The sequence below is a fragment of the Elgaria multicarinata genome, chromosome 2 (genome assembly GCF_023053635.1).
Source record: "Elgaria multicarinata webbii isolate HBS135686 ecotype San Diego chromosome 2, rElgMul1.1.pri, whole genome shotgun sequence".
Classification (NCBI taxonomy): Eukaryota; Metazoa; Chordata; class Lepidosauria; order Squamata; family Anguidae; genus Elgaria; species Elgaria multicarinata.
This window is the reverse complement of record NC_086172.1, coordinates 34412588-34439822: the sequence shown is the minus strand read 5'-3', so window position 1 is coordinate 34439822 and position 27235 is coordinate 34412588. Positions and strand designations below refer to the sequence as shown.

Here is a 27235-nt window from a genome sequence, read left to right as displayed (position 1 = left end):
ACCTCAACCAATGTTAGGCACCAATTGACATTCAAAGCCCTAAATGGTTTGGGGCCAGGTTATTTGAAGGAACGCCTCCTCCCATATGTACTTGCCTGGACCTTAAGATAATCCACAGGGGCCCTTCTCCGTGAGCCCCTGCCAAAGGAAGTGAGGCAAGTGGCTACTAGGAGGAGGGCTTTCTCCGCTGTGGCACCCCGGCTGTGGAATGAGCTCGCCAGAGAGGTCCGCCTGGCGCCTACACTGTACTCCTTTCATTGCCAGCTGAAGACCTTTTTATTCTCTCAGTATTTTAACACTTAATTTTAACTTAAATTTAAATTTTACTGTTCTAACTCTGTATTTTAATCTTATATCAATTTTTGCTGCGTGGTTTTATCCTGGTTGTGCTTTTTATACTGTATTTTGTATTTGTGCTTTTAACCTGTTGGTTGTTTTATTACTGTTTTAATTTTTGTGAACTGCCCAGAGAGCTTCGGCTATTGGGAGGTATAAAAATGTAATAAATAAATAAATAAAAATTTCTGTACACAAATATGATGCCAAGTAGGCATTCATGGGCACAGTTGGCAAGAATTCCCAGTTGCAGTGACATATTTTATAGCTGCTTCAGTCATGAGATCAACTACTGATTGTGTATCTGTGACTGTCCAGTTCTCAGCTGATGTTGTCCACATGAAATATAGACTGAGAAATAATCCAGACTGCATGAATGTAGAGTATGGGCCTTGCTAGACCCAGTCGAAAATCCGGGTACATGAGTGTAGAGTATGGGCCTTGCTACACCCAGTCGAAAATCCGGGGGAGAGGTATAAGCGAGCAGCCTGGAAAAGCCACGGAACTAACTAGACTTTCCGCAGCCCCAGGCTGAGCCCGGGGCTGCGGAAAAGCCGGACTACAAGCGGATCCGGTTATCCCAGGTCAAGGGAGGGTTTAGCCTGGCCTGACCCCGGGATCCCCTGTGCGTTGTCTGCATGCACAGCAGGGAGCTCGTCTAGGAAGGCCTTAAGACGTCTCCTGTGATCAAACCCTGGTGTTGTCATATATCATTTATTAACTATATATCCCTTCTTTTCAGCGAAACCTATACATCTCCACTCAGAAGTAAGCTCCATTGAATTCAATAGGGCTTACTCCTAGGTAACTGGGTGTGTAGAATTGCAGCCTGCATTACTGTTTCCCTCACTGGAATGGAGCTTCTTATGAAGCAGTAAAACAACCGGAGGTTATGCCCACTTACTGGATTAGCCGCAACCAGCTGTTGGTTGTTGGCAATGGCTGTCAGACAAATAATTGTAACGATGGAGTTGCAAACAAAAGAGAAAAAGAGGTTTTTATGCAAAGTGATCCTCTGGCAACTCAGGCTCCTGAAAGTAAACACATGAGAAAATTAACGCGGGTGGTCGAGAGATTCTCTGCCAGTTCCTTTCCTTTGCTCAAAGAGCACAAAATGGTGGCTTGTGTCCTCAGGCCACTACCAGGCCACTTCCTGTGTTGGATTGGTGGCAGCTCCCAGTGCCAATACGTGCTCCAAACGAAGAACGGCTGAGCAAGCTCAAACATGCTGAGCTTCCTTGAAGAGAAGTGCAAACACATAGCATGAATTATAACAGTTCGTGGAGAGAGGGGTATTCCTTCCGGACCTTTTGAAGAAAGTTAGAAAGGAGACCGGCTAATTAACAGATTCACTCATAACTAGAAAAGGTTAGGCCCTCTGGAATAACTGTATTGGCATTCTGGCTACTAGATATGTGAACGTGCTATTGGTACTCATCAGTCTTTTTTTCTATGTGGTAAACATGGTTCCTTTCTATTCACTGACAAGCAGGCCACAGCACCTAACATTTCTTGGTACAGAATTTATTTATTTTTAGATTTATTTATTTTTAGATTTATAACCCGTCTTTTTACATCAGGTAAGGAAGACAAAGTGACTTACACAGTTCTCCTCCTTTCCATTTTATCCTCACAACAACCCTGCGAGGTAGGTTGGGCTGAGAGTCTGCGACTGGCCCAAAGTCACTCAGTGAGCTTCATGGTTGAATGGGGACTAGAACCTGGGTCTCCCGAGTCCCAACCCAAATACACCACACTTGCTTTCAGATGGAGTTAAACAGATGTCCTAGTCCCATCCAGATTGCATTTGAGAATCACTGCAGGGTAAGAGAGAAAAGCTCTCACTAGCTGCTGCCACCATTCCAATTTGATGGACACAGGGAGGAGGGTTTACAGGGGTCATATGAAAAGGAGAACAGGGCTTCTGCATCTTTAAAAGGGAATTTCAGCCGGAGTCATTTGTATGCATGCAGCACCTGGTGAAATTTCCTCTTCATCACAACAATTAAAGCTGCAGGAACCCTGCCCTCTTTACCAGATACAAAAGAGAGTAGGACTCCTGCAGCTTTAATTATTGTGATGAAGAGGGAATTTCACCAGGTGCTGCATACATACAAATGACACCTGCTGAAATTCCCTTGTCTATACAACTGTTAAAGATCCAGGTGCCCTGTCCTCCTTTCCATATAGTCACCCTAGGAGGGCTAGATTCCAACGCCCTCCCCCACCCCACCCCCAGCACTTGATGGCACTGGCTGGACATGATCTTTCAGGCCAGCTCTTGGTAGTGCAATGAATAACTTCCTTTTGTGTCTAGCTGTCCGTGTTCTGCCTTCCTGTATCAGCATCCTGCTTCCTGCCTATCTCAGTCAGCTAGGCTCCCTCCTGATTGTACGTATCCATCCTCTTCAGCTTTCCCCTTTCCTACATGAGTCCTCCAAGGATGGATTTTCCAGTACTGCCCTTTGCCTAGTTTGACTTTATGGCAGGATTAGGCGTGCCGCATGACCCTCTGTTTCTGACTGCTTCTTTGGCTTATGCGTAGAGACCGTTTACTGGCATGTCACAGAATTCCTGTTCCTGATCCTGCCTGGATTCACAACATCCAGTGGCCCATCCCTGTCAAAAATATTCATACCCCAGCTGCGGACATCTTCCTGATCCCTAAGGCCTGGACTCCTCCTCTTGTGGGCCTGGGGGGGGGGCAAGTGTCCCATCACTTGAGCTGACAATATAGCAGCTTTTCCCCAACATTGTGCACTCCAGATGTTTTGCACATCAACTCCCATCAGCCCCAGCGAGCAGGGCTAAATGACCAGGACGTCTGGGAGTTGTAATCCAAAACATCTGGAGGGCCTAAGATTGGGGAAAGTGGCAATATAGGCCTATTGATGCAGACAGATGATGCAGAACATGGTCCACCTCACGGTGGACTATCTCCTCTGTCCAACAGCATCTATTCAATGAGTAGCTCAGTAATAATATTTTGGTGGCTGCAAATGCAATGGAAAGTGGGAGATCTGCCATTTGCAAAGTAAACTGCTGTTCACTCTTGTGTGGACTGGGGGGGGGGGGAATCCCTCATGGCACAATCCAGTTCAGACAACCATAGTTTGGCTTAATAAGCCAAGATACAAACAGGCATTTTGCCCATGCACCTACGTAGCCCTTTAGTACGGAGCCTCCAAATGTGCCCTCTCTTGGCATCCACCAGGTTCCCTGCCCCTCCTGATTTTCAATGTTTTTCTTAAGATTTTTTATTACACTTTTTTTAAAAAACAAAAAACAAAAAACTGGGAGGTTCCGGCACCATCTTTTCTGGGCTGAAAAGAGGGACTTTGTGTTGTGGGCCTCATGCTCCATTTCTGCCTTGAACTTAGATTCTTGGCCAACTTATTTTTGTTTTAACGTTGGCTATGGCCCCCACCATGTCAAAATTGTAAAAAAAGAAAAGAAAAGAAAAGAAAAGAAAAGAAAGGGGGGGTTGGCTTCTGTGAAACCATATGGATGATCTGCCTTCGATAAGATAGTATCAATACTTCGATAAGATAGTATCAATACTTATTCAACATGCATACAGTAAAAACACATGGAGTTGTATCCAACATTGCCTGTCTGCCAGTGGGATGGAAACCGCTGGGGGAATAGATTCCCCCCCTTGCAGCCCCCATGCACCCCTAAATCTGGTCCTCAGGGACAGATTTGGGAGCCACATGCTAGTCTGCAGAGGGAAATCCTATGGTAGATTTAACTCATAGCACCTGCCCAATTATTGCTGTACTTCAGTATTCCACGTAAAATGCCAGATGTCAAACATTATGGAATTACATATAGAAGTTGGAACCAAAAGAAGCGGGTTCCAGATACAAAGAATTATACTTACTTAAAATACGAGAATATCCCAAGGGAAATCAAAAGAGAAACGATGGAAAGGCTGTGGCCAATGATAGTGAGATAGTACAAATTCAGAGCTGTCTGCAAGAAAGCGAAGAAATAAAGATGAAACCTCAAATGCTGCGAAGTAAGTACAATGCAGATTCTATCCCCAAAAACATCCCACCTAAGATTGGACTAATCAAAAATAGAACACTAGCTAGAATTCAGCTTGTTACTGTAACCGCCTAAACCAGCCCTCCTTACTGTGGTGCCCTCTTGATGTTTGGATTGCCACTTCCAGCCAGCATGGCCAATGGTCAGGGATGATGGGAGTTGTAGTCCAAAACATCTGGAAAGCACCAGCTGTTGGGAACTTGGCCTACATCCTTATGAACCTATCTAGAGCCCAAAATTGGCCTCAGAGGCTTTGCTCACTGGCCCACCATGAAGAACAACCAGGGATAGGGCCTTTTCACTAGTGGCCCTTCACCTCTGGAGTCCCCTCCCCCCTCAAGAAATTCACTTGCCTCCCTCATTTTAAAGGGACCTTTCTAGGTCTTTTGCCAGGCCTTTGATCAATCTTTTGCTGTTTTTTTTTAACCTGCTTTATTTTGCTGCTATTTTTTAGTAAATGATTATGTGGTTTTATTGTACTTTTCCAACATTGGTCTTACCCACTACCTTGGGAGGACTTGCCCTTAATATATCTATACCTATATATCTCTAACTATCTGTCAATCCACCACTATAACAAAAGTATGTTGTAGGGTCAAATGATAAAGCTCAATCAGATCTCAATGGACTTAAGGAGTTTCCCATAAAGCATACCTGTCATTTTCCAGATGTGGTTGAACCCCAACTCCCATCATCCCCCACCATTGGCCAGGCTAGCTGGGGATGACAGGAGTTGGAGCCCAACAACATGGGGACCACCAATGTTCAGCTTTGCTTATTTGCAGAGTAGTCTCTTTGAGGATAATGTGGCTACTCCATAACTTGAAACTTTATGATGATGATGAAGAAGAAGAAGAAGAAGAAGAAGAAGAAGAAGAAGAAATCTCCCCTGCTCTTGCTTAATATTTACTTGCTTTTTAAAACACATTTATGTATCCAACTTGATTCATTTCATACTGGGCTTATTAAACACACCCAACAAATGAGCATGCTTCTAAAAGTGCTTTTATGAAATCCATGTGTATTATGGGAGGATTCCAGAGCAGCATATGAAAGACATCTAAATAAACTGCAATCTACACAGTGAATGGCTAATTTTCCTACCAGTGGTTTTTCGGAGAAGGAGAAGCAAAACAAAGGCTGATGTAAATACAGATGAGATTATCTGACAGACTTTACAAAAATCAGAATACATTTCTGAAATAAACGTGCAGGCGTCAAGCTTGCCTTTGTTTGTGTCTGTCAGCCATTTCTGCCTCATTGACACATTGACTGGCTGGGGCAGGATCTACACGATTGCTTTATAATGGTTTATAACGGTATTGACAACTGTTGAGGCCCAGGACACATTCCACATACTGTTTTCAAAGTGATATATGCTGCTTGGTGTAGATCTGGCCTGGCACGGAATGATTAGAGGACTCCCCCATGGTTCTCAGCATGGGGGAGGGCATTTGGAGCAGGAGGTAGGAAAGAGAGAGAGAAATCTCATGCCTGCTCAGTCTCCACATCACGGGAAGCTCAAGTTCTGGGCGGTGCTGCATTATAGCACAAATACAATTCCACGGATGGTTGCTTTGGCCCTTCATACAGGAAGCCAAGTGTGCTTCCGAGATCAATCGATGCAAGTCCAAAAGGCACAGCAGAGTGTTCAAAATGCATTAACTTTTAAATCAGGGCTGCCCCTGCTATACCAAACCTAGTCTGCCTCCTACTTTTGCTTCCTGACGGGGCTTTAAACACTGAGAGATTGCTGACAATTTCTCAGCAGGTCAAAAAACATGGACTGGATGGGTGCCTGTGTGTGAATTTCATAGGTCATGAGATGTGCCTATTATTCCCAACCTGCTGCTCCATTCTTTCTTTCACAATAGGCCTTCATGTTACTCAGGGATCCTAAGCAGTCAGCAAGTTAAACTGTTCCCCCACCACCACCACCTTTGGATGGGAGCCACATGGGTGATCAAGGCCTGTATTAATAGACTTCGTAAAATCCATGCGACCAACTGCACTGTAATTCAATAGGACCTTCGCGGGCCTCAAGCTGTCGTTAAACTGAACGTGCTTCCCAAACTTCAAACAAATGTTGGCTGGCCATGCTCCACTCAGCGGAATGGCTTGAAGATTAGACTGCCAGGGGTGGGAAAAGAGCCTTACTCTTGCGTGTTCATTGGCAGGATTCTTCCCTTGACAGTCTTCTCCAGTTTCTGCCCTCCTGCTAGCTATTCCTTCCCACCTCATTTTTCATGAATCACAAAGGCCCAGGGACATTAGCTGTGCTCTCACGACATGTCCCAGGTTGAGTCAACACACAAAGAAGGGCGCTGTATGGGTTGTATCCAGTTGTGCCATTCCAGCAGCGGGAGGAAGCTGCTGGCAGAACGGATTTCCCCTTTCCCCTTGCAGCCCCCCATGTGTCCCCTAGAACTGCTCTGGTCTGGACCACGTGCAGGGAGCTGCAGGGGGGAGGTGAAGTCAGGGAAGTCTTGTCGTGAGAGCAGAAGTCCCACTGTGCAGGCAGACTTCCGCTCATGCAAGAGCTGGACCCAGCCCTGCGCACATGCAATGGAATGCCTAAGGGAAATGTATACACATATAGAATTATACACGCAGAGGTCACTCCCCTGCTTTCCCAAGGTTCCTGACTGCACAGGGTTCCCAACTGTACATTCCATACAGTCGGATACATGTATTCTTTGTGTAGATAGTGAATGCACACAGATTGGGGGCACGGACTACCAACATGATCCTGATCCCCTCTCTATCTGCGTTCAGTCATCCCAGATACGCTCTAAGGGGGAGCCGGGGTTAGCCAAGTTAGCACCGCGTCCCTCATGCCAAGTTAGCACTGCATCCCTCGTAAACCTTGTGCTTTCCCTTCCCTGGGTTGGTGTCAGCTAAACTCAATGCAGCAGAGGGAGATCAGGGTTTCTGGGCAGCCATCCAGGGACTGGAGACACCCCCACCCTCTTCCTGGTGGAAGGCAACCAATTGCAGGTCACCTTCCACCAGACACCGACCATGTCTCTGCTTGATCCAAAGCATAATGCCAGACATGTGTTCTGAGCAGATATAATTTCACGGAGAGCTGCTCATGTCGACAATGCAAACGGCTCTGCTCGCTGCCACAGTACATGTCTCGTTTCAAGGAAGAAACAATCTAAGTAACAGCTCCCCCTGCCCCGGAAGTGAACATACAAGGGGTAGGACAGAGGCTCTTGTTTATCGGCCTTTGCCTGGCTCCTGCCACACGTTTGCCTATTTCATGTGACGCGAGGATAGGAGATCACATGTTGTAGAAATGTCTTGGAAGTGGTGACTACTTCCTCCCAAATAGGAAGGAATCAGAAGAAATAGTTAGCAAGAGGGCAGGAACTGGAGAAGACTGTCAAGGGAAGAATCCTGCCAATGAACATGCAAGAGTAAAGCTCTTTTCCCACCCCTGGCAGCCTAATCTTCAAGCTGTTCCGCCAATCTTGGTTTGAAGTCTAGGAAGCACGTTCAGTTCCTTGAAGCTGGCACAAAATACTCAGAAGTCCTCTTGTCATCCTTGTCGCAAGGCTACTTGGCTCACTAGGCTCAGTGAGCACATGCACTGGAGTGCCCTCATAGCAGCTTTCTCTGTTTTCTGCCACCATGGAGAAGGTGAGCATGAGGATCAAAGGGGCATGCCACGTTGGGTGGAATAGGCATCCATCTAGGGCAGCCCAGTCTACAAGAGCCCCCTCCCTTTCTTCCAGTTCCAGGTTTTTGAGGGCCCTTGGGTAAGGCACCCTCAGTGGGCCCCTCCCTCAATACAACTCCCTTCTCACCACCACGGTCACCAGCAGCTATGGTTCCTCAACCTCTTTCTCATCATTGCTACCACTTGCTTGCTTGACAGACAGAGGACCAAGGAGCAATTAGGCAGTGTCCTCTACTGCTCCTTCATCTCACCAACTTTGTCGTCTGGGCCAGGGAAGGGGCAGGTGGACAAGCAGATTGCAATGGTGAAGAGGAAGAACAAGTTCTGGGGGCTCTGGCAGCTGTCCAATTATGCCTACTCTTGCCACCGGCCCTGCTTCTATGCGGTCTTAGTTCCCCAGTATTTGCTAGCTGGCTGCCAGAAGATGCAATAGCCCCAGGATTTGGGGGTGGGGTGGGGTGGGGAGGAAGGAGAGGGAAAAGGAGTTGGCTCCTCCCCAATATTTGCTGGGGAGAGAACAGTAAACACAAGAGAACAGATGCCAGGACTGGAAAGTCCCTAACATGTTTTGAATATATGTTTATATTTGCTCCCTCATGAAACCTGCTCAAAAGAGCAACATGCTGCGGCTACTTCCCACACCAGCCGTTTATACCTGCCATGTGTGTTTGTGAACCCCAATTTATGGCTGGCTTAAAGCAGTGATAAATAGGATAGAGGATAGAGACAATAGAAAAGACAATAGAAACAACAGAGACAATAGAAAAGACATAGTAGTTCAGGCACTTAAATACTAAAAGCACAATCCTACACACATCTACTCAGACATAAGTCTCACTGAGTTCAATTGGGATTACTCCAGGTAAGCGGGTATTGGAATGTCTAATTACATTTTAAACTTCACTAAAATTCAAATGGAATGACAATGAAAAATAAAGGTTTAATATGAGAAGACGCATGATGCAAAACTGACAGGGGTTACACAGCTTTCAAAATCACTGTTTTCCGGATGACATTCATTTTTAAAAAATTTACCTGCAGCTTAGAAATTACTCCTGAACTGCATTTAGTGTAGTTGGTCCATGTTCTATTACTGTCAGGGTGTACAAACCAGTGTCCATTTTCATCGCAAATCTTGAAAACTTTTTCTTGTTGAGGAAAATTAAGGAGAAAAACACACACCACACATCTGGTCAATAATCTGTTTCTTAAAATTAAAAAAAAAATAACAAAGGAAGAAAAACATCCAGATGTTGACCACAGACAACACACTAAGCCATGGCGGTAAAGCATTTTCAGCTAAACATTTTGACTTAGTGTGTTGTGTGAACCATTTCTAACCATGGTGGCTCATAAACACGGTTTAAACATGTTCACTCACCATTTGCTGCAAAAGAGTTAACAGACTAACCATGGCTTAGCATGTTGCTTGAACAAGTCCACAGTAATATCAACAAGAGTTCTTACTCTCTGATTATTTTTCTTGGGAAATTTATGTGAAAAAATATTACTTATGGTCCCAACAACCCAGTACATTGTTAAGTCCTCTTCACTCACATTGAAATGTATTAAAATGGAGCTTAAATGAACATCATTGTATGCTGGATTACAACCCATGGAACTTTTTAAAGAAAATGAAAGCTCCCTGTAGCGGTAAGAATGATTTTGAATAATAAACTATTTCTAATATAGATTCAATGCCAAGAAAGTTCAGTAAGTGCAGACTTAAAGCATAAGGTTCAAACTATGTTGTTAAAGCTGCTGACGAGAAGGTCAAGCTGTGACCTGAGTGAGGAATCAATGAGTTGTGAATCTCGTTCACAAATCAGTCTTTCTTGCGTGACACCTCCACCTGCAGGGTCCAATACACTTCAAGGAACTTGGAGCATTTTGCTAGGTTCTCCTCACTCTGGGGTCTCCGACGTGGTGCCTCTGGGCACCAACATACCTACGGACACCTGACTGGCACACACCAACCTCTGTGCCCCTTCTGATTTAAATTTTATTTCTTTAAGATTTGTTTTTGGGGGGTTATTTAGAAAAAAAAATAGGTGGGAGGTTGCCATGCTGTCCTTCAGCAGCAACTTTATTTGGGTTCAACAAAGCGTTGGTGCATTTTGGAGCTCAGAGCCCACCTCTGCCTTGTGCTTAGCTTCTTGGACAAGTTGCTTTTCTTTTACTTGCTCCACTACAATCTACAAAGCTAACTATCAGGCTTCTAGCTTTCTTCCATTAACTGTTTAGGCCGCAAAACAAAACAAAACTCTTTCACAGTTCAACACAATTCCAAAAGAGTTTCAAAAATTAAACCCCAAGTGCTTCACAGTTCCTGTTCCTTCAGATCCTTATCATGTTTGAAATGCAGCACTGGGAACATTTGATTGATTACATTTCTATACTGACCAATAACTGAAGCTCTCTCCGAAGTATCTCCACAACAGGAGCTTGTAATTCCTGTTGAGGAGGATACACGCATTATGATGATGTGGAGGAATGGGAAGCACATTGTATGTGCTCCTTCTGCTGCCAACCAAAGTTGGCCTATGCCTGGTCTTAATTGTGTAAGAGTGATCTTTAGCATAACAGGAAAGCCAGGGTGGCTATATGAAAAGGAGGACAGGGCTCCTGTATATTTAATGCTTATATTGAAAAGGGTATTTCAGCAGGTATCCTTCGTAAGCAAGCAGCACCTGATGAAATTCCCTCTTCATCACACCAGTTGAAGCTGCAGGAGCCCTGCCCTCTTTTAAATTTGGTCCCTAGGCAGGACTTCTGCAGGTTTAACTGTTGTGATGAAGAGGGAATTTTGCCAGGTGCTGCTGAAATTCCCTTTGCAACACAACTGTTAAAGATCCCTATCCTCCTTTCTATATGGTCACCCTAAGGAAAGCACCATCATCAAATGCATCTTCCTCATGGTTTTCCTGAGAACTACTTACATTGCCCATAAATACATAAAGAAATTATAAAGACTTACCTGAGGGGTCAAAGTCCTGAAAGTAATCCGGGCAGTTCTGCACTACTGTTTCTCCCACAGCAGTATCGTCCCAGCACAACCAGCCATCCCATGTTCTATTGCAATGAGGACCTACATGAATGGAAGGGAGAAGAACTTGATCAACTATTTGGTCCGAATTTTCCATGGGTTGGATGGAAAAGGACCCCTTCCTTCGACAGAACGAGCTTCCTCTGATGGAAAGGCTACCTCCATTGGAAGAAGGCAAGCCTTTGGATCCAATCCCTTAGATTTGTAATGGCTACATGTCCACAGACTCCACTCGCAATACACTTGGTTCAATTCAAGTTTCAACTGATGGTGCTACATTTTACTACATATATAAGAGCCAGCACTGAAGATCATGGCCTTAGCAAGATCTACCTTTTAATCCAGGATGGAGGAGGGAAGATCTCGCGTTGTGTTTAATATGAGATCTCTCCTCCATTTACACATGAGGCACAATGACATCAGGAGGAGAGGCGTCACGCCCGCCATTTTTTTTTCTTAAAGAGGAAGGAGCTCACGAAAGCTCATGCACTAAAGGTAAGTTTTTTTAAAAAAAAATAATTACTTTTCCTGCTCCCCCCACCCTAAACCTGATGGGTGCGGAGCTGTGTCAAACCGTGTCAATGGGCCACACGTTCTGTGCAGCCCAGGACCACAGAAAAAGCGGGCCCAAAGAGGAGGGCTCTATCCCAGGGCAAGGGAGGGATCATCCTTCCCTGATCCCGGCATCCCTTGTGCATCATGTGGACGTACAGGGACGATCCCAGGGTTCGCCCCGTGATAAAGCTCGGTCTAGCTAAGGCCATTGTCACATTTCAGAGCAGTGCATTCTAGTGTTACATCCCGGCTAACCAAGAACCAGAATGCAAGAAAGAGCTATGCAGATTCACAGTAGCTCCCAATGCTACCAGTCCAGTCCCATTCCATTTTTTGTTCCTTTGATTTCCTCTGGGTTGAACACCTTCGAAATTCCAATTGAACTAGCAAAATCTCCAAAACTAATTCTGGAATTGGAACGTGCACCGTGTGCCATAGCAGTAGGCTCTTTCAGGTCACTTGTATCTTTCCTCCCGCTTCTTTGTGTTACCGACGTCCACTTGTTGCATAAGTCAGAACATTTTTAGAAAGTGGAGCCTTTGTCAATGATGTTGTTGTCTGTGGGTGTCTTTTAGTTTGGAACAGAAAACAGTGTAGAGGATTGGATGCTGAGTTTTGAAATTCAAAGGTCCATACTGCCTGAAATTAGCAGCTCTCCTTAAGAGGGAGGCCCTTCACCCATATTTCCTTTGCTTTAATGCAAGGGTGGGCAACTTCCAGAGGTCTGGGAACCATTCCCCCCACCCTCGGAATTCTATTGCTGTCCATAGTTCACGGAGCAGCCCTCACTAAAGGGCCGAAATCGCTAGTTGGCTGCCGAAATCCAGTGGCAAAGCACTCTGTAGTGCCCCATAAACTAAATTTAATCTGTAGCACTCCGAAGTGCTAGAGAGTGCTACAACGGTTAAATTTAGCTGATTTTCAAGCTAAATGTAACCCTTTTGGCGCTCTGTAGTGGCCAGCGGTGCTTCAAAGCCACTGCAAATGCCATGGTGAGGCCCTTCGGGCAACATGCTGTCCACCTCTGCTCTAAGGATTGGTTTTGCTGAAAGTTCTTTGCAAGGAAGAAGAACATGAACACTTGGGCGGGCGGGGGCAGCAGGAGTTCTCGTTGCTGCCAGCCAAGCCCTCGTTCCCTTCTTGCAAGGAGAGTGCAAGGGTTTGGCAGCCCTCACGACAGTCCTGCTGCTGCCTGTTAACCCCTCATGCTCCCCTTTTAAGGAAGGGGAGCATGAAGGGTTGCCGGGTGGTGGAAAACCACAAGCCGGCCCGACTCCATCGAGAGGCAAGGCGGACAAGCCTGGGGATCCACAGACTGGCATCCATGGGGAGGCCGAGCTGGCAATTTCTCACCGGGCCTTGAGTCCCAAACGGATGCCAATGCCATCCTTAAAGAGAACGTGCACATTTCAGAGAGGCACACAATAGATGCGTGCACTTGGAAAAAAGAGGCACAAATTTTCATGAAAGAAGAAAAAACAGAGATCACAATCTGATACAGATATGAGACAGAACAGACATGGAGAACTTTGACTAGCTAGAGTTTTGCTTCTACTCACATCCTTATTTAGAAAATTAACAAAAACATATATATATATTTACCTTCGTTCTCATATGAAGTTTGTGTAATTTTCTGGTAGCATTCGAACTGGGCCGTCATGATTTTATTTTTAGTTACACCTAGTGAATTGTGATCTTCTGCTACCATTTCTTCTGTCATATTGCTCAGTGGTTCTTCCGGAATTGCTGTGACAAAAACCTGAACAGAAAACAGCATATACAGCAATGTCTAGCTGATGGCTGCAACGTCTAAGTTGATTCCTTGATTAGATTAATTCATGCAAACAGTTTGGAGTGATTAAAAAAAAGGGTGCCCTCCAACGAACTGGGCAGCAGAATTTTGAAGAAGTCAATCATTTTAATACAGTACCTGACAAATTCACTAGCTGTAGCCATGATCTTAGAATGTATGAATTCATTTATTAAACTAAGTTTATATCACACCTTCCTACTAGAAAGAGTGTCAAAAGGGCTAACGATAAAAGTACAGATAAAACGCAAACTTATAATTAAAAAATAAAAACACATAAATTAAAAAACATTTCTGTTCAAAGCAACTCCTTGGGAGTCGTAGTGATGGCAACCAATTTGGATGGCTTTAAAATGGGACTGGACAAATTCCTAGAGGAGAAGGCTATCAATGGCTACTAATCCTGACGGCTATGTGCTACCTCCAGTATCAGAGACAGTATGCCTATGTGCACCAGTTGCTGGGGGACATGGGTGGGAGGGTGCTGTTGCACTGTGTCCTGCTTGTGGGTCCCTGGTTGGCAGTGGTTGGCCACAGTGTGAACTTTTGCTCTGATCCAGCATGGCTTTTCTTATGTTCTTATAAGCAACTCCAGAGCGGAGAGTGTGGGACTCACCAACGAAGCAACTAGGACAAGCAGCAGCTGTGTGATCCAACAGGTCTCCATCACTAAATATATGAAATTTAGTTTTGCGCTATACTTCAGTAAGGGGAAGCTGAAATTAAAAAGAAAGAAAGAAATATAAAACCCTTTGTTATTATTTGTATTTATGCATCAATATAAGATGAAATGTTTTCTTTTGTTTATCTTTTGGGAGTTTCCTCTGTAAGAGCAAAAGAATGAATACATACTACAATGCTTTTAAAGTTGTTTTTTTTTAAAAAAAAAATGCAACAACTTTATGACTACAATCCTATACCCACTTCCCTGGGAGAAAGTCCTATTGAACTTGATTTTAGTGGGAAAGATTCAAGTATGTGGTTAACACTCTCAATGTAACAAATGAGAAGTGGTATATAAATACTGCATATAAATAAATACATAAATAAATGTAAAAATGCACAATGCTGCCTTGACTGTATCCTAAATTTTTATTAGATAGAATAATTAAATATAGGCAAACTGCATATTATTTTAACCCACTGTTTGGTTTTCTTTTTTTTCCTTAGTTCTGAAGAGGAAGCTTTGGAGAAGATTGGGAGACAGTTACTACAGGAAATATGGGTCATTAACAACAGGGAGTAGCCATATGTGCTTCTTTCATATTGTCTCTGAAGTGGAAACTTCAGGTATCTTAATGGAGTGCCTCTGCATTTAAAAATGATGGGGTATGATTACGTTTGGATTTTTCCACCCCAAAAGAAGTACTGGGGCTAAGTAAGGTTGCCCAGATATCTCAAGCAACAACATCTTGCACTGGCAAGTCTATTTCCAAGCTAAACCCCCCTTTCTCTATTGCCACAAAACTGATCCAAATCTACCACTCCACTTTAGGGAAAATAAAAACAAGAATTACATATGAATTATGTATAATTCAGCCATCAGATACAGCCCCTAGATACATTTAGGGTGCAATCCTATGCATGTTTGGATAGAAGAAAAGTAAGGCCAAGGAACACAAATGCTGCCCAGTGGGATAATTCATTCAGATATATCATTTTTTGTCAGCCAGAGCTTCACTTGGGCAATAGAAAGGTGCCTCCTCTTTTTCTGCTGTGACTCCAAACATCCAGCTGTGAAGCATCTGTAATGCACACAGTTTTCAACTATGGACAATGAGAGGCAGACTTACAATCACTCTTGAGGTAAAGAAATATCGTTCATACCCATTAATGTTATAGATTAAAAATGATTAACATGAACAATGAACAAACAACTTTAAAATGGAATAACAAAACATCCACTAATTATCCAACCTACAAACCACTATTAGTTATAAGACAGCTGTCTGTCCATAGCTGGAGAAGTCCTTGCATGCCATAAAAAGTTCTGCTGCCCACGTTGACTCTTCCTCTACTTTCTTATGTCCTGCCTATTCACTTTCTTCTCTTCTTTTTCTTTATCCTCCTTCAGGTCTCCTTTAGAGTCTTCACCCCTCAAGTTTCTTCCCTTCAGCTTCCCTTTCCCCACTAACAGTCTGTTGTTCCTTTCCAATGTTCTTCTGAGCCCTTCCCTTCCCATACCCTGCAGTCCAAAATAGCACAGAAGGAGACATTGCACCTTTCCTAGAGAATCCAGCACACCCAGCTCTTTGGCTTGCTCACAAATGATCTATGTGAAGGAGGAAACCATTTGATGGTGACCACTGGCTTGAGACTGCTCTCAAAGAGGATCATACAAATTCATGGAGGGCAGGTTTATTAACATCAGTTAGCCATGATGGCTGCATGGAATGCCACTGAATACCAGCATGTGCAACTTGGGCAGGACACCTAGTCACAGTCTAATAATAATAATAATAATAATAATAATAATAATAATAATAATAATAATAATAATTAAGGAACAAGTTCCGGGGGCTGTTTTCAGTGGCCTGTCACTCAGGTGTGGGCCCTCTGAGGGTGCCCAACCATACCTACTCTTTATGCCAGCTCTGTCAGCAAGGTTGTGGTGTTTCTGCCTGATGGTTACCCATACTTTCTGCCTTTCTGACAACTTGTTTTACATTTTTTAACCCAGTCCTACATGGTGGAAAACTAAATACCTACATGTACAGTTCTGTCTACACTCAAACAGCATTACCCCATGTGTTCCATTCCCTCTAATCTTCAGACTTTTTTCCCTCCAACAGCCATGACCTACAAGATAGATTTATGACAGTAAACAAACAACTGACTCCATGGATACTATTTCTGACAAACACAACTTTCCCCCCACAAACAGGCATGATAGCATTCTCACCAGACTGGAGTCAGAATATGAAGCATGGTCCCTGATCCTACACATGTTTACTCAGAAGTGCCATTAACCTTAATGGGGCTTATGTCCAAATAAGTGCATAAGTGATTACACTAATTTTATTGTCTATAGATGTGCCTGTTATATGTAGATACCTCTCACAACACTTTAAGATTCTTTATGAAGATTGGTTAAATGAGTCAGATTAAACTGTAAAATTAAACACATAGCTGTTAATAAAGATTCCTGGCAAATGCAGAGAAACCTGTCAGATGTTTGATGCTTAGTGAATAAAAGCTCTTGTAAAACATGTGGGCATTTATTTGATCAAAAATGTGAATCCATTTTTTTTGAAATTACTGTTAGAAAAATGGGGAAAATGCATTTCTTGCAGTTCAATTCTAACTATGTTTGCTTGGAGTCCCACTCCAAGTTTATCCATATAGATTTGCTTTGCAGACTTGGGCTAGAATTGTGCATTAAATTATTCAACTTAAATCCCACTGAAGTCCATGAGATTTAAGTAGACATTGTGTAGAACTGCAGCCTTAGTTTGATATATGTCTATGATTGACATTACTAAAGTCATTGGGCAGTATCCAACACTGCCGCTCCTGTGAACTCACTGATAGCAATAGTACGAGCAAGATTCAGCACCAAGCCAAAAGCATATGCTGGCACTATGCTTTTTTCAGGGAAACCCACCACATGGGCTATTGGCATTGTGTTAGAGGTTGCTTATACTAGTGCTATGGTAATGGCAAAAGCAGAGTGGCAGCATTGCATACTGCCCATTATTTGTATTTACAACATTGCAATTATCTATATTACTATTAGAATGTTACATTTTTTAAAAAAAGTGTTCTAAAATGTGCTTGGGTTGATAAGAACATATTTGAGTATATGATAAGTATTTTTGTTTTACAAAATAAGGTGGCCTGACTATTCTGTGCATTGTGAATTTATTATTGGCTGTGGCATTAATGCCAACGTCAGATGCAGCATTTCAGAATGAATGACAGGGTTTGCAATCCTGTACACACCTGCAGCCCATCTACACTTGTCTAGATGAAACGTAACAAGTTGGCAGAGATGACGTCAGCAGTCACGTGATGCTGTTGTTGTTACGTTTCTTCTGACTTTTAAAACCGTTCCACTTTCTGTTAAAATCGTTTTAAAACTAACAATGTGCCCCAACCTTTCGTTGTATTCAATGCCGTCTTTCAAAGTCATGTCTCGTGACCATGGTCTTTGCTTCCTGATTAGGACAAGTGAGGGCTTTTCTAGGGGAGGGAGAGCTGGCACAACGCGACCAGGGGGAGGGGGAGGGGGAGGGAGGGCGGTGAAAGAGGGGACAGAGGCTTAATTTTTTAAAAAAACCGCTAATCTTTCGGGGCGCACATGGCCCCTTTAAGATGCTACAGGGCTTCCCTCGCCCCGCCTCCCTGCCGGCTTATCCCGGCAGGTCTAGCTCAGAGTCACCGGAAGAAGGAGGTTTACTTCAGAGCCGGTATGAGCATAATGAAGAACGGTCTAAAGAAGAGTGTGCTGGGGTAAAACGATAGAAGAAAAGGTATTTCGATTGACTGGGCTCAAGTTGCATTTTGTAACGTAGCAAGGGAGGACGCAACAATGCACTTAAACAGCGGTGTAATGAATAGTGTAGATCCTGCCCTAGATGAGAGTAACCTCTATGAAGAGTACAGGACTAGACACACATTTGTATTGCAATGTAAAGCATTCCCCCTGCCCCCCGCCAAGAGCTTAGCCTTTCTTTGGAATAAGTTAATAAAATGGAGAGGGGAACATTTCAACATCCCTTTTTCCAATTATCACTCATTGTAGCACAGTGTACACTTTGCCTTCCTCTTGCAGGAGAGAAAAGAACTGTTGTCTAAAACATATTGGCATTTGGTCCAAAATAGGGATGGGATGAGAAATTATAAAAGACTTGGGCAGGCAACTTTCAATGGAACTTTGGGAATTGATATGGCAAACTGTTATTAGCCAATTTCCAAATAAGGGCATTGTTCAAGATAGCATAGTTTGTTTAATCAATGGCTTCCAAAATCACATGCAATGGAAGATCAAAATTGTATATAAACTGACAAATGGTTTGTTGCTGCGATCCTGAACCCACTAACTGGGAGTAAGAACCTCCGAACTCAACAGGACCTGCTTTCAAGTAGATAAGTATAGGATTGTGCTATAAGGTAGCAACACCAAGGATGATTTGAGAAATCTGTTAACTGCCAATTGCCAAAGTAAGTGATGTCTTTGTTGGGGGAATAGGTTATAAGGGTGCTTAGAATATTGCTGGAATTTCTCCACTATTTGAAGAACCACGCTTGTCTGGAATCACAGAGGGTAGCGGTTCTAAATGTGTTCATCTGTGATCAAAATTCAAGTAGCTGAACACTGGAAAAATTGATTTGCCCTCAATTGATTTCTTGACTATATGATTTTATACTTCTGACAAGAGGAAAACAAAGGAGTGAATAAGAGAGAAAAATGTTGGATATTGAAGAATAAGAGCATGATTCTAGGGTAGAGTTGATGTATGACAAATATATCTTTGACATATAGGCCACATTCGGACACCACAATAGTCAATGGTGGGTTAATGGCCAACTCCATGGTTGATTATCGAGGGGGTACTCCCCACACGACACGACGATAATCAGCCATGGTGTGGATTAAGGCCAGCATCAAATTGACTATGAGTCAATGGTATATTTGTTTGATGCATCCCCTGCCCTCTCTCCCACCCTCAGTCCTTCCAGTGGTATCCCATCAGCTATTGCAAGTTCTGCCAACTGGTCTAGAGCAGCAGTTGCCACTTTGGCCATTCTTGCCAGGGGCCTCTGAAGTTGCCGAAAATAACCAACTGTGTGTGACTAAATAGTCAACAGTGCCTGACACATGACACAATAACTAATGGTTGTTCAAATAATGAACACTGCACAGTGTTGGTTATTTGCATTGGTTATTTGGGCCGAACAACCAACTATGGTGTGAAGAAGTCCCAACAGACGACACAATAACCCATCATTGACTATTTAACCTATAGTTGATTATTTAACCCACCATTGGTTATCGTGTCATCTGAACCCAGTCATAGTTGAATGTGGCAATGAAAATTTTGTTTGGATTAGTGTTATGAGTTTTCTTTTGGTGTTCCATTATTAACTACAAAGGCTGTGCAGGCAAAAAAAAAATGTGTGTGTTTCTCTTTTCTCTACTCCTCTTAGCAACATTTCTCATGCAGAATGTAAGTGGCATCCATGGCAGACGGCAGTGGTCAACAATGGGGGAAAGTTTCTATACTACCTAAACTTTAGTGTGACAGCTTGAACACATGTTTGCATTTCTCCTTCCCGGTGCTGCACAGAGCCACCCTGCCAGCACCAACAGATGTTTTTGCTTTCACTCTTTTCCTTTCCTCCCAGGAGTAATTGCCATCCTGTGAAATGCCAGAAACTTACCATGCTAAAGAAAACGTCAGATTCAGTTTCCATCATGTTCCCACAAGTGCCATCAAGAGGAGAAGCCCATTGTCTTCACTTTTGGGACATCGCTTAAAACTAAAGGGCCAACTACAGCCTCGAACTACTCGTTCTGAAATTTTTCCACCAAGTACTCCACCCAAGCATTGGGCCGCAGAGTCACATGCACTAGTATTCTGGATCCCCTTCACACTTGAAATTGTGCATGGTACTTTTCTAGAGCAAGTAGAAATGGAGATGGAATGTGGTCCAGGGCTGTTGATTGCCCATTTCTATAGTTCTGGCACAGTGTTGCACTGCTATCTTGTCAAAGCAAAGAGGGATTTAAAGGCTTTTTAATGACCAAGGTGGGCACAACTGTTCACACCTATTTCCATAGCGCTGGTTCCAGACTAAGTTAGCTGCATTTAGTTCCCAATCCAGTTAAGTCATGGCTATCTTGTCCCATTTCATTGGGGTCTTAAGTGCAGCTAAGGGCTCATCTACATCAAGCAGGATATTTCACTATGAAAGTGGTATATAAAAGGCAAGAGCCACACTACTGCTTTATAGTGATATTGAAATGCACTGCAGGATCTACACTACTGATTTATAGTGGTACTGAAGTGCACTGACAACTGGTGGGGCCTATGACACAACTACACCAAGCAGGATATAACACTGTGAAAGTGGTATGGAAGCAGTTTATGGTATGTGTCGTGGGCCCCAACAGTTGTCAGTGGACTTCAATACCACTATAAAGTAGTAGTGTGGCTCCTGCATTTTATATACTGCTTTCATACCACTTTCATAGTGGAATATCTGTTTGGTGTAGATGAACCCTAAGTTAGTCTGGGTCCAACCCACATCCTTGTATTGGGTTTTGTGTGTAATCCAAACATGTAGAGATTCCTACAGATGACAGACACACTTTCCTGTGTCAAATAAAATACTATTTGAAGGTGAAATATCCCATATGATTGGTCTCTTGGGCACATTTTATATAAATCCAGACAGGTACATCACAAAACCAATAAAAAATGATCAAGAAAAATCAACCCCACTCTCAACCACCCAAAGTCAAAACACCAAATTCTCTTACAACACTCCATGAATATCATACACATATAGAGGGATGGAAAATACCCCCAAAAGTATTATTTATATATTTTTTAAAAAACAACCTTCCCTCATAACAGTAGTATTCTTCTTTTACTATTGGGTGAATACAATATCTACCATTTCATTATGACCAAGTTCCTTGACTTTTAAGGTGTTCAGAGAAAAGAAAGATACGATCACCAAAAATGCATCCAGAATAACTCCACAATAGTTCCTGTAAACAAGGTTGACTATTGTTTCTGCTTGAGGGAAAAAGGGATCACATTTACAAAATATTTTACTTGATACCTTCTCTTGAGCTCAAAAAAATCATGAGCTGGCAAGATTTATAGAATTGCCTTTGCTGGGAGAAAATCTATCAGACTTGTTTATGTTTTGAGAACATTTTGAAAAATCAGATAGAAATCTAGATAATTCTGGCATTGCAGAATTAATAGCAGCACCTTAGTCTATCCATGCCTAAAGACATATTTTGATATTAGTTACATTTCTTTTGACATTAAGCAACAGAAGACTCCTAATATGGCACTGCACAAACCAGCAAGCTGGCTGCTTCTATTTTGCTATGGCCCCATGGCATGTTGCAAATTCATTTTTAACTATTAATTTCAAAGTACATATTTCTCTACAAATCAAGTATGTCGATCTACACACTGTTGAACGTCTCCTCCTAAACAGTAGTGGCAGAAAGCTGAGACAGATGGGAAAGAAGGACACTGAATTAGAAAGCCTGCGACCTTTCATAAATAATACAGTTCCCAAATGATCCACCCCTCTAAGAACAGAAGTAAAGAAAAGGCTCACTCAGTGCAGTCAAAGGCCATAGTGACAATGTAGCCAGAAGACCAACCCAATGCAGCTCCCTTATTTGCATGTTTGAATATTATAAGCATAAACTAAAAACAAACAAACCCTGGTCTATGAACATGGTTTTTACATGTTCTCATGATTTGGTGGTCATGCTGCTATTTTTGCCATATATTTTTTTAAAATCTATTTCTTACAACTCACATACTATATAGTCTACTGCCAGTGGTATTTAGCACCATTGGCACAACTTGGTTACATTATTCTAGCATATATTTCCCAAAACAGATATTGGTTGCAGCAGCTCACATCACATACTAGGATTCTTTGCACACTGAGCATGCAAAATATAGGCTAAAGAGGAGAGGTGGAAGCAACCTTTTCAGAAACAAAATTCCAAGGGGTCAGGAGATGCCCACAGTGGTGCTGTGATCAATGTGGCGATGATAATGTGTGTGACTCCGCTCCATGAAAATGATGCAAGCCATTTTGCATGTGCTGTTAATAATAGGTCTATCAACAGCCAAAACTCATATTTTCCCCAAGTGCAGGCCCCATGACCCTAGGATTACTGACTGTATGGACTGGGGCCATGAAACTCTTTGGGTGGCTGTAGGCCCAGTTACCACAGGCGAAAGGTGAAATGTTTCAGAGAGAAGAGTGTAAAAATACCAGAGCAGGAGGGATGGTGTGAGGTAACAATAGGCATTTGATACTACAGAAATAGCACTGTAGTTAGAATAGTGGTGAAGCGGCTACAAAGAGCTGGTTGATAGCAACACAGGAATAAACTTGGTGAGCCATGTTTTTACACACACAACTCTCCCTCCCCAATTCTGCTGTGGCCACAAGGAAGATATTTGGATGCATCTGCTTCAGTTTTTAACCAACTACAGTTTGTTGTTATGGACAAACCAAGGACTGTGGTTAGTTTTAACTATGATTTATCTGAGTAAGCTACCATCATAAACCATGGTTTGAAGTAGGCTTCTTTGGACCAACCATAGTTAAAACTAACCACCTTTTGTTCAAGTTAACAACAAACCATGGTTACTTGAAAATGGAAACGAATGCTTACATAAGAAGCGCCTTGCTGGATCAGACCCAAGGCCTATCTAGTCCAGCTTCCAGTTTCCCACAATGACCAATGAGATTCCTATGGGAAGCCCACAAAAAAGATGTGAAGGCAATAGCACTCTCCCATTATTGTTCTCCAACAACCTGAGACCTTGGAGATAGCATATAGCCACCATGACAAGTAACCACTGATAGCCCTTCTATTCCGATTTTCTCCTCATGGCTGCAACAGAGGATGGCAGGGAGGGGAGAGCACATGAACCGAAGGCTTGCCCAAAGATCATTCCTGAAGCGCTTAGCTACGGTGAAGTTTTTAGATTGCGATAGGGTGCTGAAGTTTAGAAAGGGCTTTCATAAGTGTTCATAAAAAATATTGTCTTACAAGTATATGTTCATGCAAGCAATGGTATGTGGCAAGGATTGCTATACAAGCTTCCATTGGGCACATTCAGAAGATACCTTAAACCATGGCTTTAACCACAGTGGTTAAGGCTTTTTGCTTTATTCACTGTACATAAACCCATGGTTTAAGGTGTCTTCTGAACACAGCTTGGCTTTCTGGCTTAACCACTGTGGTTAAAGCCATAGTTTAAGGTGTCTTCTGAACGGGGCCATTCTTTCTAAAGGGTATCAAGATTTGTTTACTTTTACTCTTCGTTGTTCTTAGTGAGTGGAATCGCTTTTCATTTTGTTGGGAAAGAACAAGCCTTTCTTCGCCTAAAGATGGTTTCGTATCATTCCCCCTTACAAAGCCTTTTCTTTTAGCATGATCTCACAAGTGGCAAATGAGCTAAAATATGTTTTAAAGTGGACCCAGAATTCTACTGAAAGAAACCCCTGCTCCCCTACTCTGTCACTTTAACCAAGCATTGATTTAGGACATCATGTTCCATCTAAAAGAGATGGCAAAACCGTTTAAGTTGTGCTAACCTTTCCAGCGAACTATTATCAACTCAGCCCTGTGTTTTTTCCTGTTTTAAAAACATGTCCTCAATAGACATTTAAAATAACTTTCTTTCCTGCACAACCTGGTGCCAAGCATTTTTTTTAAAAAAAAACACTATGTAAAACAAAGACCTGTTAGAAACGAAATGCACCGTCATGCTTGAGAGATTTTAAACAGTACAAAAGCGCATTTCCCAAATATGTGCTGTTCCTAAAGGCAGCACACGTGCATTACCAGGCAAAAAAGGGGTCAATTTCTAAAGAGACACCTTTTAACTATCAGGCCATCTCACTCTCCAGCCATTTAGAAGGGATTTTTAAAAAACCAACTGGCTCATTTAAATAAGATCCTCATTTCACATGGGGAAAAATACCCCCAAAACACCATGGAAATAAATGTGAGCACCAGAAGAACTTGCTAAAAAGAATACCTAGCAGTTCTTTATAACCCTAACAAAGGGAATTACAGCCTCGAACTACTCGTTCTGAAATTTTTCCACCAAGTACTCCACCCAAGCAAAATGTGTGTGTGTGTGTGTGTGTGTGTGTGTGTGTGTGTGTTTTGAGTGTGTGTGTGTGTGTGTGTGTGTGTGTGTGTGAGAGAGAGAGAGAGAGAGAGAGAGAGAGAGAGAGAGAGAATGCTTGCATTTACTCTTTTCATAATCTTAAATCATGTAAAAAGATTGAAATATTTCATATTGCTATGATTTATGGCTGGTAACATAAGAGTCTATATTATCTGCCCTGTGTGCAAAAAGATCTAAATTTCCAAGACTTTAGATCTGAGCAAGGTAGTAAAACTGAATCTTAATTTACAAAGGAGCAGACAACTTGGAAGTAATTCTACTTTAACTCAGTAGGCTTGGTTCTTCAAAGCTTGTTTAGGTCCTTGAGTCAAGCTTGCTACATTGAAGCAAGCGTTATTCGGCAAAATGCACTTTGATTGGCTTTAATGCAACAATTTCAGGTCATGGACCCCCTTAATAACAGACCAGGGCACTTCATTGAAAGTAAAACTGATGACAAGAAAGGCAACCTTAAGAAATGAGAATTCAAAGCAGGAAGGGGGTTAAGGCAGATGAGCAGGAAAATCAGCAACGAGAACAGATAACAGGTCTGTATATACAGCTTTGCATCTGAAAATATCATACGGCTTGTTAAATGTGAAACAACTGCTTTTCTGGAAGAATTCAAGGGATTCCTTTCCCAAAGGGGTGGGGGGAGTAATCCAAAGTGAGCAAATATGGTTCCAGAATGACTCTCTATAATAGCAGACTGTTGCTCAACACAAGGGGCAAGGTGGCCATGATATTTCAATATTCATTAAAATACCTCCCAAAGTAGGTAATCTCCGTCTGTCTGTCTATTATGAACGGATTCACTTGCTTGAAGATTTCAGAGGAAGAATGTGTGCCAAGATTAAAATTGATGCGTACTGACCTCCAACCTATTATAAATGTTTCCAAGGCCCTTGATAGTACAAAATAATAATAATAATAAATAGGCAATCTTCTTTTTGAAGACACAAAAATCAAATGTGGGAAATAGTAAATATGCTGAATTCACTGAAATCAAGGGCTTAAAACATGTTATTTTGGGGAAAGGAGTCCACAGAGGCAAAGACTTTATCAGTAGCATCAAAATAGAGTTCTATGTTATCAAAAAAGACAACAATAATAATCAAGTCAGATAAGCAAACTGTTGAATGTGACTAAGAAACCAGAAAAGTTCAGACTGAATTATGAACACTATTACATCTGCTTACGATGATTAACAACCCTGTTCTTAAATAAACTTAAGCAAGGGTAAGTGATTAAGTATCCTCATGTTGTTTGATTTGTCTTACTTGTACTCAAACACAATGAGGGCCAGTATGTAATCAAATTAAAGCCACATCCTCAGAAATCGATAGCACAGATTAGTCACCACTTCATACACAAAACTGTGGCCATAGCTAGACCTAAGGTTTATCCCTGGATTGTCCGGGGTCAAACCTGTTCATCTAGGTGACACACAGGGGATCCAGTGCTCAGGCAGGGGCAAACCCTGGATGATCCCAGGATAAACCTTAGGTCTAGCTGTGGCCTGTGTTAAATGTGCCAGGTGGGAGTGAGGAGGGACAATTCAAACCAACCTGGTGCCCTCCAGATGTTTTGGACTACACCTCCAAACAATCCTGACCACTGGCCACGCTGGCCAGGACGGATGGGAGCTGAGTTCTAAAAATCCACAGGGCACCAGGCTGGGGAGGGCTAATCTAGACTTTCGTCAGACTTTAACAAAATAAGCAGTGTAGTCAAGAATGTTTTAACATGAAGAGCTTGCTCACACATACACATATATCACTGTGTGAACTATGAATCCACTGAGAAGCACTGTGTTTGAAGTGATGTGAAGTGTTTCAAAAGTGGCAATTGGTCTACAATTATGCATTCACACATACAAGTTATCTTTTGATGCCCTCGCAATCCAAGCTTAGTGAAACCAAAGGCAATTTCAGGAAACCCAGAGTGGGCACATTTTTCCCATTCTTTCCAACGCTCCAGTTTTCAAGTCTAGTTTTTCTGGGTGCTATTCTTTCTTTATGTTGTTGTTGTTGTTGTTGTTGTTGTTTAGTATTAGTATTTGCAATCTTTCTGCCAAGAACTAATACTTAGACATAACAATGATTTCTTATTAACCTTGAAACTTGTGACCCTCCATCATGTAGAATAAGTTCACAAATGGTTTCCCATGTTAGTTGGGAATTGAATGACCCAGTTCACGTGATTGTGGTGTGATTAACAAGCCATGGTGATATGTTGGTCTGGTTTCCCTAATTATCCTTGCTGGAATGGCTTGCTGTGTCATGCGAACCCAGGCAGCATGTCTTATTTGTGGAGGTGGGAAACCTCAAATAGCCCATGGGCTGTTGTTGAGTTATTTGAGGGTTGCTGCCACCCCCCTCACCCCAAAAAGGCAAACCACCTGTATTTGGATGCCATGACAACCCATGTCCAGATGGTAAATGGCACCTGGCATATGTGGTGGAGGAAATAAGCCATTGTGGCTTATTTCTCTCGCTGCAATCGTATGAACCAGCCCAATGGGATTTATTTCTGAGTAAACACATAAAGGATTGCACTCTCAGTTAATATATGGATATGAAATACACATTAAATGAATGAATGAAATATGCCTGATGAAAGTTTTCCATTCAAATTTGCTATGACCGTTTAATTCCACTCGTGGTCATTCCTAGCTGGTCTTTGTTTGACATAACCGGTCAAGCAAATTGCTTGACAGTAACCTCAGATATGCAGACGAAAAAACTCTTGTATTCCAAATGGGTCCTGAAGCCACCTATGAAAATTCTAACCCTTTGTAGCCTGTTCACATCCCCACCAAATCTTGAATTTCACAAAGAAAGATGAGAATT

General features: G+C 42.5%; 1 protein-coding gene across 1 annotated transcript in view; it reads right to left on the bottom strand.

Moving 5' to 3' along the window:
• The window catches only part of CALCRL (calcitonin receptor like receptor), an 85777-nt gene that overhangs the window by 19535 nt on the left and 39007 nt on the right, over nucleotides 1-27235 (bottom strand). Inside the window, exons 2-7 of the mRNA XM_063118582.1 lie at nucleotides 14099-14198; nucleotides 13275-13431; nucleotides 11049-11159; nucleotides 9107-9219; nucleotides 4220-4311; nucleotides 1241-1367 (exon numbers count right to left, since the gene is read on the bottom strand). Coding sequence (XP_062974652.1) covers nucleotides 1241-1367; nucleotides 4220-4311; nucleotides 9107-9219; nucleotides 11049-11159; nucleotides 13275-13431; nucleotides 14099-14149 — 651 coding nt within the window. The 5' untranslated portion in view covers nucleotides 14150-14198. The remainder of the gene's footprint in view (nucleotides 1-1240; nucleotides 1368-4219; nucleotides 4312-9106; nucleotides 9220-11048; nucleotides 11160-13274; nucleotides 13432-14098; nucleotides 14199-27235) is intronic.